The following is a 13,682-nucleotide window of genomic DNA, read 5'->3' as shown; positions in this document are numbered from 1 at the left end:
CCTGACTACAACCTGGATGTCTTCAAGTCCAACGTAAACAAATTCCTGATGAACCGCCCCCTTAAGTAGACACTTTATTAAATCTCCACACTAATGTACTGTACTTACAATAACTTTTATCCCTGAGTGGCTTCTGGGCCTTGATAAGTGGTGACCACCTTGTAAAAAAAAAAAAAGAAAAAGATAATTCCAAATCTGTCTCCATTTTTGAGACAATATGCTCAACATCTTCTTTGCCTTTAACAGGTACAGAATGACATATCGGCGGTTGGTCCTATTTTCCTAGCTAAGGTTTTGCATTTCTCTGCACTCTTCCACCGATCCCGTCCAGTCAAACAACCCCTCCCACCGCAATATACACCTCACTGCATGCACTCATGACACCATAGTGTCATATGAGCAGCTACTCCCCAGATTTAGTAACAGTATTCCATTTTAGAAGATAAATGTAAAAGATTGCGTTGGGAGTAAGATACCAGGCTTACCTTTGTGATACCCTGCCAAAGCCTGGGAGGTCAGTGGATACACAATATAATCCAGTCGAGTAAATTGATAAGAAAGAATATTTGATGTGCAATGATTCATCAGAAAAATGCAATCTTTTTTTATTGCAAACAATTGAATTATCACTAAAACATCACATTAAAATAAAATGCCACATTTTGTTTGAAATATTAACTATGCAAATGTTGTTGAGTTATTATTACTTACCTAAAGAATGTTTATACGTGCCAGATACCAAAGAATTGTGCGCATTTAACAAAGCTAATGGCATATTTTCAGGATGCTGCAAAACGAAAAAATAAAAGATTTATCTTTTGCACAAAAAATCTTTCAGGTTTCCAATAATTTGTTTCTGTAAAAGAAAAGCAAATATAAAATCGTTTATGCAAATCATTTTGGTTTAATAATTTTTAGATCAGGATTAATAAATTTATTGCTCGGATTTTCATACTTTAATTCTCATCTTGTTTTTTATTTTCACAACGTTTCTGGTGATGTCAGTTGTAATCTTAGTTAAATGCATCATGAACTGAAGCAAATACATTGCAATGGTTGCTGCAAAGAAAGTGAGTTTCTTCTAGCATGCAAGAAAATTATTCACACTTGAAAGTATTCTGTAGCTCTACAAAGCTACCATTTGCTCACGCATGGAGTATTGTTGCCACATCTGCGCTGATGAATTCACAAGTCTCTTACTTGTAGACAGGGTCCAAAATCGGATCTCCAAACTAATAGGTTTCACACTATCAACCAAGCTCCAACCCCTGTCCCATCAGCACAGCATTGCATCCATGTCTGTTTTACAAGTACTTTAATGAAATGTACTCTGATGAACTTGTTGCACCTGTGCCCCCTTGATGCAACCAACCTAGTAGCAAAATCCAACCCCTTCACTGCAAAGGTCCCCAAATGATGGAAAGCCTTCTATTCTAATAGTTCCTTCCGTTGAATAGGGGTACATATTAAGGATGATGCTGAATTCATATTGGGGCAATACATATAACGGATATAACGATAGTGATTAGGGAGAGGGAGACATTTATAGATATACAGTTCTGTTCTGAGATGCTTGGGACTTCATATATATACTGGGGGTATAGGATGATAGATGCACAGTTCTTATATTTCTTGTAACACATAGAGAGAGGAGGAGGAAAGATACATATTCTTGGAAGGGTTATGCAATGTTCATAATAAGATGTTTAACACATTACCTTTTGGTTTGTGGAATGACGACACATGACAACAGTTACAAAATATCGTTGATGATTCTTTATTTCATTGGAACCGTCGAATAATGATGATGTCAGGAATTCAAATTTGGAATCGACATAGTTTAATCTTTCTACCCTTCACTTCCAAAGGGGCAGCTGACCACTGACTGACTCTCCTGATCTCTGCTGACTAGCAGGCTCAACTGTTCTGTCTCAACTACCCTGATCTGACCAACTCTAGCTCCTATATTGAGAATCCCCCTTTTGCTATGACGGCAGAAGTGTGTCTTCCAAATGTGACCAATTCACGTGGCTATGCACACATTCCTCCTAAGACACTTTTGATAACAAAGAATTCTCAACTAACCTATTTTTTAACTTAACCTAGTTTTTTAACAATGTATTTTTAATTTGTATTGTTCATTCTTCTTAGTTTAAATTTTTAATATCCAGTTTTATAAAACAAATGAACAATCAATTCTTTTTATGATATAAACAATATCTATTTATAATAGAATTTAACATTCCGATTTCTAACATTCTATTTCTTAACCTCGCTTACAAGGTTCGAGTCTCGGCTTATCCTAATCTCATTTTCACTTATCTAATGTTCTTCTTATTTACATGGAAAGGGGACAGCCCTTTTTCCTGTAACACTTCTCTCGAACTGCTAAACTTTGGAAGTCTCTTCCTGCTTATTGCTGCCCTGACTCTACTAACTTACAGAAGTTTAAATGTAGTGTGAACAGACATCTCACTGTTCAACTCCTCACAATCCCCTGGTCGACACAATTCCAAATAGTAGCCCATTACATCCAAGTGACAATATGCCTTGTTTGAGGTGAAAAATAGTAAAAAAAAAAAAAAAAAAAAAAAATGCATCTTTTTAAAATCGAAAATGTTCTATCTTGAGAATTTTTATGTCAAAATTGGGAACCTGTATGCAATTTGGAATTAAACATTTTATTTAATCTATGAGGGTAGATTGTTTTCATCCTATCAATCACAACTAGATAAAAATCTTGATTTGTCATTCTTAGTAAGAATTGAACCTTCAATTGTCAAAAGACTCATTTAGAAGTGATTGTAAACAATTATGCCATAGCATGCCGCTCACCATTGCCCAGTCATAAAATACGCTTAAATATGATATTTCAATTCATGCAGATTTCATATTTATTATCATAGAGCCAATACTCTATTGATTATAATATTATATCTAATATATTTTAGTGATTTTAAAAGCTTTTAAAAAATATGACTTGGGTGCCATCAGCTAGAATCAAAACCTAGCAACATTCACAACCATGCGAGCTAAGGATACATGGGTATGAAAACCTTAAAAATTAAGACAGTTAAACATATAAATGTATATTTGCGCATACATAGAGGAGCACTTTCAGTCTACTTATATCTGCCAAGTTTCAGTTTTTTTCAATTTTGACTCCTTAGCAGCTATTTATACTGGTTAAAACCCAAATCGAATTTGTTCTACAGGTTTGAATCACCTATATATCAAGTTTCAAGTCCGTAAACCAAAAATTGATAGAGTAGTTTCGTAAAGACCATTCCTCAGACATAAACACAGAGATATGGCCACTTTTATATATATATATATATATATATATATATATATATTTATATAAATACCCGTTCACATACACCTTTTTACGATAAAGCTAGAACCCAGAATTAGACAGAATCGAGCAATTGCATCGACAACGTTGTCGATGCAATTGCTCGATTCTGTCTAATTCTGGGTTCTAGCTTTATCGAAAAAAAGGTGTATGTGAACGGGTATTTATATAAACCTATAATCTCCTCTTAATGTCTAATATGTGTAGAAAAACGCGGGGATCCTTCGTAGGGACGTGATGTCCCTCAACAAATAAGGGTGTTCCGAAATCGTGTCTGAGAAGTCGGCTAATTTCAGTTAATGTGTAGATGGATATCTGCCGCCTGCATACCAGCAGTAACTATCTTGGTTGTATATGGCGCATTGCTTGTCACATCGTAGAATGTAGAACTGGATAAAAGATCGAGGCATGGCCAATAGATTGCGCTGTGGCCCATAGAGTAAGGTCGTCAGTATTGCACAGTTCATGAGTGTGACGACCTGGGTTCGCGCCTATGTCAGAGCACGTCACTGATGAGATGCAGTACATCGAAACCCACTTTGGGTCTGGCGTTGTCCGTTGTCGATGCAATTGCTCGATTCTGTCTAATTCTGGGTTCTAGCTTTATCGAAAAAAGATGTATGTGAACAGGTATTTATATAAACCGATAATCTCCTCTTAATGTCTAATATATATATATATAAATAATAGATAAATGTGATGCTAAAAGGAATTCAACTAATACACAAATATCTTTCATGTACTAGGTAGCATGCTGCTCACAATCTCTTTTATTAATCTTTCCGATGACAATACAAGGTTTCATTTACAAAACATGCAAACTAATAAGTCAACAAACCTTCATCATCAAACGCAGACAGAATCTATTATGACGTCCATCAGAAGAACAGATGATAACTTGGTTAAACAAATTCCAAGCCTGATCATTATTGATGTCCTGCAAAAGAAATAAAACACATGACAAAAAAAAATGGTTGAGATAAACTTATAATCGGGTTCAAACACTGACGCCTATAGTATGAACTTTTGATTGTATCATATTCATGATGTTTTTGTTCTCAATTTTTTCTAAGTCCTGTACCTGCTAAACAAAAAGAAAGACAGTTCATCCTGCCCAACAAAAAAAAAATATACTCCGCCCTGACAAAGCAACAACAAAAAACACTTCTTTAATCGCAAAAAAGCATGGTGTTACTAACAAAGGCCAGGAAGGATCTAGAAGGATTTTTTTTTAAATCAAGGGAGAATACAAGCCAGGCTTTTACTGGAATGACATATGGAGCATTGAAATCCAAAAGAGATTTATTGTCACTCACATTTCAGAAAAGGCCAATGGCAATTATAAGTGAAAATTCAATGTAAAACTGCTGTTGTGAAAATTCAAAGTGAGGGGATTAAAAGAAACAGTTATATCTGAAAATCTGGGAAAACTTGTGGCCACACTGAACCTGTTTCTGCTAGTAAGTGATCATTGGTATTAACCCATGTTGAAACTCTGTGAAATAATAATAATAATACAGATGTTGAGTGACTACAGAAATTATTTAGCTATTCCACATCCTCCTGTGGCAAAACAGCTGTGTGTAGATGACACTCTCTCTCTATTTATATAAATTAAAACAGAAGTAAAATTACAAACATAAATTATGTGGATTTATTACAATCAAATCACACTTTAGATTGCAGTTTCTTCTGTTTGGAGCTTAATAAGTATAATTTCATTGATTATTTATGTTCAAATTTATCTGACTTTTGAGGTTTCAAAATAATACATTCATACTTCAGATTTCGAATTTTACTTTCACCCTTTATGATATTTATTTCACAAAATATTTTTTTTACAAATTTATGCTAATCAGTGATATATGTTTTTTACTAATGTTTATCATCTAAGGAAACGATTTATATCTTTGAAAATCCATAGGTCAAAGATTTTTCTTTATTTAAATTCCTCGTTTGAAATTTTTGATGAATCAATAAATATTGTAATTTATGCAATTTGTATTTTCATCATTAATTTTTCTTGTCACACACACACACACACATATATATATATATATATATATATATATATATATATATATGTGTGTGTGTGTGTGTACATGAAAATAAACACAGAATATTAATGCACATGTTCATAGTGACTACAATATTGATATCAAAATAAGATAATTATTATTGTAAACAGAACTCCAAACTACCGTCAATTTTTTTTTCTTACAAGAAACAAAAATCAATAGTTGCAAAAGTTAATCCAGAATTCTATGCACATTCTTTTTAATTTTTGTTTTTCTTCTGAGATCAGACTCATCAGTTGAAGACGTGCTACTTCATCATGTGATAAAGAAAACCATATGAGGTTTACCTTGACACATATTTCTCGTATCAGGTTATAGGCTAATTTTCCATTTCTGCTTTGGATACAAGCTATCAAGCACAAAAACTCTGCTTCCTAAAAGACAAAAAAAAAAAGAAGGAAATATCATTTACTAAAATCAAACAAGTTATTATATCACAGCATATTTCATGGAGAATGTTGACAAGTTCAAAATTTCACTAATTATGATTTCATAGCATAAAAATATGTTAATTACCTTGTACTTTTCTTCATCTGTGAGGATTTGTGGATTGGTGAGGCCATAAATGCAAGCTTCGAGTAATTCATCAAACAATTTTCTCTCCCACAAACCACGACACAACTGAGACAAAACAAACATTAATAAGAATGAAGATTTCACTATTTGGAGAATTTTAATGACTGTTCTGATTTTGGATGTTATCTACACAAATTTTGCCCAATGTAACATCTGACCTTCAGATGTATCTTGTCTAACTCTGTATGAATAAAACCTTTTATTCTTTTTTTTTAATCCATAGGAATAGTTTGTACTTGTTCTGTCAGCCATGGCCATGTAGAAGTTGTAATTGAATTCTTTGCAATGCTTGCCTTGAGGATTGAACCATCAACCTTCAGACAACTATCAGTTTGAAACGATTATTTCTTAGCACTTCTTTCTGGTTGCACCTCTAGTCTTTGAGTTTGACAAGACACATCTGAAGACGGTCAGAGGTTACATCAGTTGAAATATTTTAAGAACCACATTTATGATGAAAAAAGTAACCCAAAAACAAATTATTAATTGGAATCTAAAAAGTTACAAAATATGAAGACTTCATGTTTGGAAAGTAATTATTACATAAATACTTGTTGTCTTTCTTTTTTGCAATAATTATTCAAAAATATATGTCAGGTGCTTTCTAGTTGGGCCAGCTCCATCCAGAGAAATTGCCGCGTCACAAACAAATGCTGACCAAGCGTGCTGATCTTAGAAGCATAAAAGTGCATTTGTAATATTGTCCTCTGGGCTGCATTCTTCGCTATTCTGGTTCACGGGACCATAGATTCAACTAGAAGGGCCGCACTCTTAACCGTCTAATAGTAGACCCTTCAAGGATGACCGGACTCTCACTGGTCACTGGAAAATACTGTTCTGATACTCTGGACATGCAAAACATGCATGACCCTAAGTCTATGTGGCGACTCTTATTTTCAGCTGGCTGTTCGTCGTCATATACTGTGGTTGGGTTCATCCTTCTTAAATGCTCTGATGAATGGCTTGTATGCTGCTCTTCTCAGCTGCAATTTGGTGCCGGTGCTGTAACAAACCATGTTTCAAGTCCACAATTCCAAAATAACTCTGAGACCATTTCTTATGAACAAAAACAATTATTTAAAAGATCTTCACGGTAAACTTCGTACACGGAAAGCTAAGTTCTTTGGGTTCTCAACAGCTTTCTGATGCAGGTTGTCGTAACTAGGTTCGTTTAGACAATTTCCCAGCTAGGAACAAGAGCCCTTCAACTTAGCTCTTATGGGAGTTTCTGCCCACTGGGCGGGAGCCCAAGGCAATGTGCACTCCTCGATGCCAGCCAACAAAATTTCTTATTTCTAAAAGCACAATCATTTTCATTAAATTGGCTTCTTCCGCCTTTGTTATTTAAAGATTACTCCTTCCTTTCTTGATTCCATTATCTTAGGTTCTTTTTCTTTTTCTTTTCTTTTCTTGTGACTCTCTTCTTTCTCTATCTCTCTTTAATTCTCTCTCTCTCTCTTTTTCTTTCTTTCTCTTCAACTCAAATTATTTTTCTCTATTATCTTTTGGGTTTAATTCCTATCACTGACACGAGGTGGGGGTGGGGGGTTCTGGCACTTCAATATAATAGGTGGACCAAATGACGATATTTCCTAGATACCAAAGCAAACTTTTTGTCACCATGTTAACTTTACTGTTCTTTTCTGTTTATCATATTGGCAATAAAGACATATTCCAGACTTTGGAGAAAAGATAAATTCCTTAAACCCCCATGTCAAACATTCCATCTGGCCCCCAGCCTGTGATCAAGGTGAATTGGCATTACCTGAGCATGCAACATCGTTACACATTTTCCAATGTTTATTACTAGAAATGTAAATTTTTTCTTTGATGAAAATAGCCACAAGTTTATACTTAAAACACTAGCTGCTATTTCAATTTGCAGTTAGAGCTAATGTACTTCTTAATGTCCAGTATAGTGCTACTGGAAATGGTGACAACGGAAATCAGTTCCTTCACTTTTATTGTACTTCAGTATTTCTATTGTGAAGCAATTTATTGAAATAAAATATAAGAAAAGGACATTATTGAAAAGTATACAATAAAAATCAACAAAATCATACAGATAAAAATAACACAGTGTTTATTAATGTGTAGTTTCATGGCTGGCATTGCTTTATAAACTAAATAGTTACTTAAAAAGATTTTAAAAAGTGTTTTCAATAATTCTTAAAAAATAAAACTAATTTCAATAATTCTTAATTAAAATAAGGCCGAAAAAACTTTTCAATTATTAAATAAAAACAAAAGATTGGAAAAACATAATAAAAACACCCGAAAGTATCCTGTACCTCTATAAGGCCACCATTCGCTCATATATGGAGTATTGTTATCATATTTGGGCTGGTGCATCTGCTACTAGTCTCTCGCTCCTAGACAAGGTTCAAAAGAGAGTCACCAATCTGATAGGCCCTGAACTGGCATCTAAGCTTCAGCCTCTGTCCCATCGACGAAATGTTGCATCCCTCTGCCTGTTCTACAAGTATTTTAATGGTGAATGCTCTGGCAAACTGCAAGCACTTGTGCCCCCACGACGTAAATACCCCTGACAAACCCGACAAGCAGCTAAATCCCACTCCCACACAATAGAGATCCCTAGATGTAAAAGATCTTTCTACTCCAGTAGTTTCTTCCCGAGACCCGCTAGACTTTGGAATTCCATTCCAGGTCCCTGCTTCCCCAACTGTACTGACGTGCAGAAGTTCAAGTGTAACGTGAACCGACATCTTGCTGCCCAAATCCCTACATAGTACCCCAGTAGTTGTTGCCCCTGATAGTAGCCCCATACATCAAAATGGCAATATGCCTTGTTTGGGGTGAAAATGTAATAAAAAAAAATTTAAAAAATTAAAAATTAAAAAAAAAAAAAGATAACCAACCATTAAAAATAGGGAAAAAAAATAACCTACCATTAAAAAGATGAAAGAGAAAATTAACCTGCCATTAAAAATAGGAAAAGAAAAAAAGATAATCTACCATTAAAAATAGGAAAAGACAAAAAAATAACCTACTATTAAAAATAGGAAAAAAAAGATAACCAACTATTAAAAATAAGAAAAAAAAATAACCTACCATTAAAAAAATGAAAAGAAAAAAAAGATAACCTACCATTTAAAAGATGAAAAAAAAAGATAACCTACCATTTAAAAGATGAAAAAAAAAAAGATAACCTACCATTTAAAAGATGAAAAAAAAAAAGATAACCTACCATTTAAAAGATGAAAAAAAAAAAGATAACCTACCATTAAAAAGATGTCCCAGATATCATCAGTTGAGATTGAGTTTTCCAGGAAATAATCTAAAAAAAATGACATTATAAATAAATTTTTTGGCTTTTGTCCAAAATTCCCTCTATATTAACAAACAAAAATAAAGAAAAATGTATATGATGTACATACTCATGATGAAAGAAAAAATTAGATAAATTGATGAAGCATTTTTATTTTTATAAAAATAAAAAATCACTTTTAAGCGAATGAAAATTTGTAGGTATTACAATATAAATCCTTCAAGTTTGAATTATTAAGTTATCTTCCTTCGTTTTGTTTTGTTTTCAAGACAGCCATTCTTCTATTCCCACTTACTTACCTGCCCACAAGGGCAGAGTGAGACACAAGGTCAGTTTTTAATGTGGGGAAAATCCAGTTCCCCAAAAATAAGCACTCTGAATAGGAACAAAAAAATAAAAATTGCCTCAGTCTAGAAAGATTTCTCCTCCACTGATTGAGGACAGAAAAGGTGAAGTATAGCATCAGAGCAGATACTACACTTTGCTCTCAGCCACTCTTCTGTTACTCATAAAATTTGATTTTCTTATTTAAAAAGAAATCTACTTGATCAATTTACATAATTTTTGGAATATGATATTTTTGTTTCGTAATGAGTACATAGACTATACAGATTTTTCTTTGATTTTATTTTTAATATAAGGGAATTCTGAAGAAGAACCATTTTTTTTTTTAAATTTTTAAAAATTCATAGAATTTTGAAGATAAAATTTTAAAATCTTTTTGTACAATAAGTATTTTTTTTTAGAGTAAGTTAATGGAACTTCTGTTATTACTAACCAACAGAATATTATGATTGTTGAACAAAGGAAAAGTTTATCGAGAACGTATAAACAGTGTGATGATGTATGGAAGTGAAAACTAACCGGTGAGGCTTGAGAACATGCGCTGCATGGGGAGAAAGGGATGGATGTGTTTAATGCGATTCTTAAAGATAGTTTTAGATCTGCTGATCTCAGAGGAAGATTAAATTTGGAAGTCAAAAAACTGAAATATGAATATCTTAAAAATATTTTTTTTTTTTTTTTATGGAGATCACTCAAGACAAAGTATGAGGTTACTTGATTTAAGGAGCTAACAAGGACGAAACATGATTATCGCAAAGACATGAGATGCCTATTGACCTTAGTCCTTAAAACACCAGGTCTGTAGGTAGGAGGAAAACAGTCAGCAGGAAGAGAGTTGCAGTTGTTGGAAAGAAGTTACTGGAATAAGAAGCTGTATTACAAATGAGTAATTAGAACAGCAAATTGGTGGAGACAACTAGACCAACGAGTTAAACAAGCTGGAACAAAGGATGCAGGGGATAGATCAGACAACCCTGAGGAACACGTGTCATAATAGTATTTGTAGAAAAGACTAAGATTAGCAACAATACATCTGTGAGAGAGAAGTTGCATTGAAGAAGAAAGAGTAAGGCCAATCAAATTACAGATATGTTTCTGCATGTTATCAAGAACTTTAAAATGTGGCAGGGATTCACCAACCCAAAAATGCTAACAACACTCCATACATGGTCTGATAATAGATTCGCAGAGATAGAGAAAAGGCTCATGTGTGAGAAAGTGTTTAGAGAGAACCAATTGGGAATCAGAAAGAGCAATGGATTTAATATATGAACTCCAAGAAAGATTTGATGAGAAAACAAAAGAGTCAATTTCTCATCAAGAGCAGAGCCATCCAAGAGTATCTCAGGAAGAAAAGGGACACTCCTATGATTAAAAGACAAGAGCTAAGTCTTAAGATTAAATGAAACGAGCCATTTCTTATCCCAATCCATAACTGAACCCAAGTCAATTTCTAGGTCAGCTGCATATTTCAACTGACCGGAGGAAGATAAGCAACAAACAATACCAGAAGAGAGAATGGTATCATCAGAATAGATATTTATTTTCTGAATAATATTCTCTGGAAGGTCATTTATATAGAGAAGAAACAGTGTTGGACCTAGAATAGTGCTAAGTGGAATACCAATATTTTATAGGAAAAGAAAATGAAAAAACACCATCTAGAGCTTCGATCAGAGAGATAAGACCTAATAATATCAAGAACCTTACCTGCAATGTAATAGCATCGAAGTTTAAGACCCGAATGCAACACTGTCAAATACTTTCAAAATGTACAGTGCCATAGCTCTACCCTCTCCTGAATTATCCATAAACCAAACAGATTTGTTCAGTTAGAACATTTAATAGATCAGCTGTTGAATGAAAACCATGAAACCCATACTGGACCTCACTAAAGATTTTATTTTACTTTATATATTATTTTCAATTATTTCATATTATATAGATTTTTTTTAACAAAATCTACTTGGATTCAAATGAATAATTTTTTTTTAATTTCTTAATTTCTAAGTTAAACGATTTTTAAAAGTGTGTAAACATAACAATCTTATGTGAACTGTTGAATTTAATATCATACATGGATGAATATTCTTGTCTGGTACAGATTTGACTGAATTTGTTCATTTGTGTTATTCATTAAATTTTAGCTGTGTGATAAATTGACTTTAGAAAAGCTGTGTATGACAGAAAGTCATCATTCCTTTTTCTTTTTTTTTTTTATTATTCACGTTCACCCCTAACAAGGAAAATCGCCACTTGAGCATAAGGGGTTACTATTTAGAACCACACCTAGGGAAGATTAACAAGATGTTAGTTTACATTACATTTAAACTTTTGCATATCAGTACAGTCAGCAAAGCAGGTAGGGGATTCCAAAGTCTAGCTGTTCAAGGGAAGAAACTATTAGAGTAGAAAACTTTCTAGCATCTCAACAGTGAAGGGGTGAGATTTTGTTGTTAAGCAAGTTTGTTGGAGATATGTACGTCGAGGGGGCACAAGTGCAATGAGTTCATCAGAGCACATTCCATTAAAATATTTGTAAAACAGGCACAAGGATGTAACATTGTAGTGATGGAACAGAGATTAGAGCTTAGTTGACAAAGTGGGACCGATTAGATTGAAAACTCTTTTTTTGGACCCTATTCAAGAGGGAGAGACTAGTGGTAGATACACCAACCCAGATGTGGCAACAATACTCCATGCAGAAAGGCTTTTTTGAATTGCAATGACAACCATGAAAAATACATTTTGAAACAGTATTATGAGTTTTGGTTTTTATTTTTTAAAAGCCAGATCCTCAAAAGTTTTAAATGAATAAGAGACAGCAGAAGGTCAATAATACTTGTTTCTCATAAAATGATCATCAATTTTAATATTTTGTAGATTTTCATAAAAAATGTAGAAAATTTAACATATTTGCAAAAATATATTTTTTATAGGGGGAATTCTGGACAAGAACCTAAATTTTGAAGTAAAATATTAATCAGTGAGAACATCTTCAATAAAAGAAACAACACTCACCTTTACCGCCGATGTGCTGATAGAAATATTCAAGGCTCTCAGCACGACTTTTACGACTCATGAATTCAAAAATTACTGAAAAAAAAAAAAAAATCTTGTTTAAATCTCTGAAAATCAAATATTTTTTTATTCAAGAATCTATTAAAAAGTTGATGTTTTGGGAGTTTGTATACAAATAGAAATGTTTGATTAATTGACAACAAAAGGACTAAGCAGAATTACTAAGGCAGTAGTTTTGACAATGTTAATACGTGAGTTTGAATCTCGCGTAAAGTCTAAAGGATTTTGTTTTTAACTAGATACATATTTTATAAATTTGAAGAAATTAATATAAAAAAATTTGCATAAATATTTTTTAAAACTAAGTGATGTTTTTTTGATAACAAAAAAAACAAACATAAAAGGTATTCAGTATTAATTCAAAGTGAATTATTTTTGCTTAAAATAACAACAAGACATAAATACAATTATTATAGTTATTTATTCTCCCATGCAAATAATACATTGCATATTTTTTCCACAAAATTTTAAATATTTTTCTTCATCCTAGTTATAAAGCAGTAGGTAGAAGCTAGATAAAGATAAAAATTGAAATAACCAGGCACCAATACCCTTATGGAATGGTTATTAGTTACTTTATTTTAATTAAGTACTGTCAATCTGCTTTCACCTCTTCTGTCAGCAGAAAGATGGTTGCCAGAACTTAATATACTTTACCTATAATATAATTCAGTACCTCCCACTACTCCCCCAATAAAAATGTTTTAGGAATTTTTCTTGGCTTCCTGTGTCATTTCCATATTATTGACATTCAATTTTTTCAGGTTTTAATTTTGAGATTTTTTCCTTCAATTTGTTCAATTTTTAGTCATTATCACATGATCTCATCTTTAGCCGACAACTTTTATCACTTCATATTATCCTCCCCCCCCACTCCGAATATTTGAACTCAGGAGACAACACTAAATTGTCTCGGACACCCTTGGACAAGGTCTTTATACCCAACTCACCTCACACA

The 13,682-nt window shown here is 33.1% G+C and overlaps 1 protein-coding gene across 1 annotated transcript in view; it reads right to left on the bottom strand.

Moving 5' to 3' along the window:
• Nucleotides 1-13,682, bottom strand: part of LOC145279624 (general transcription factor 3C polypeptide 3-like) — a 94,713-nt gene that overhangs the window by 30,974 nt on the left and 50,057 nt on the right. Inside the window, exons 17-22 of the mRNA XM_080130835.1 lie at nucleotides 12,665-12,739; nucleotides 9,252-9,307; nucleotides 5,950-6,054; nucleotides 5,721-5,807; nucleotides 4,194-4,292; nucleotides 712-787 (exon numbers count right to left, since the gene is read on the bottom strand). Of these exons, the coding sequence (XP_079986961.1) occupies nucleotides 712-787; nucleotides 4,194-4,292; nucleotides 5,721-5,807; nucleotides 5,950-6,054; nucleotides 9,252-9,307; nucleotides 12,665-12,739 (498 nt within the window). The remainder of the gene's footprint in view (nucleotides 1-711; nucleotides 788-4,193; nucleotides 4,293-5,720; nucleotides 5,808-5,949; nucleotides 6,055-9,251; nucleotides 9,308-12,664; nucleotides 12,740-13,682) is intronic.

The sequence above is a fragment of the Euprymna scolopes genome, chromosome 7, assembly GCF_053919585.1.
Source record: "Euprymna scolopes isolate OS-2025 chromosome 7, ASM5391958v1, whole genome shotgun sequence".
In the NCBI taxonomy this organism is placed as follows: Eukaryota; Metazoa; Mollusca; class Cephalopoda; order Sepiida; family Sepiolidae; genus Euprymna; species Euprymna scolopes.
This window is presented reverse-complemented; position numbering and strand designations above follow the sequence as displayed.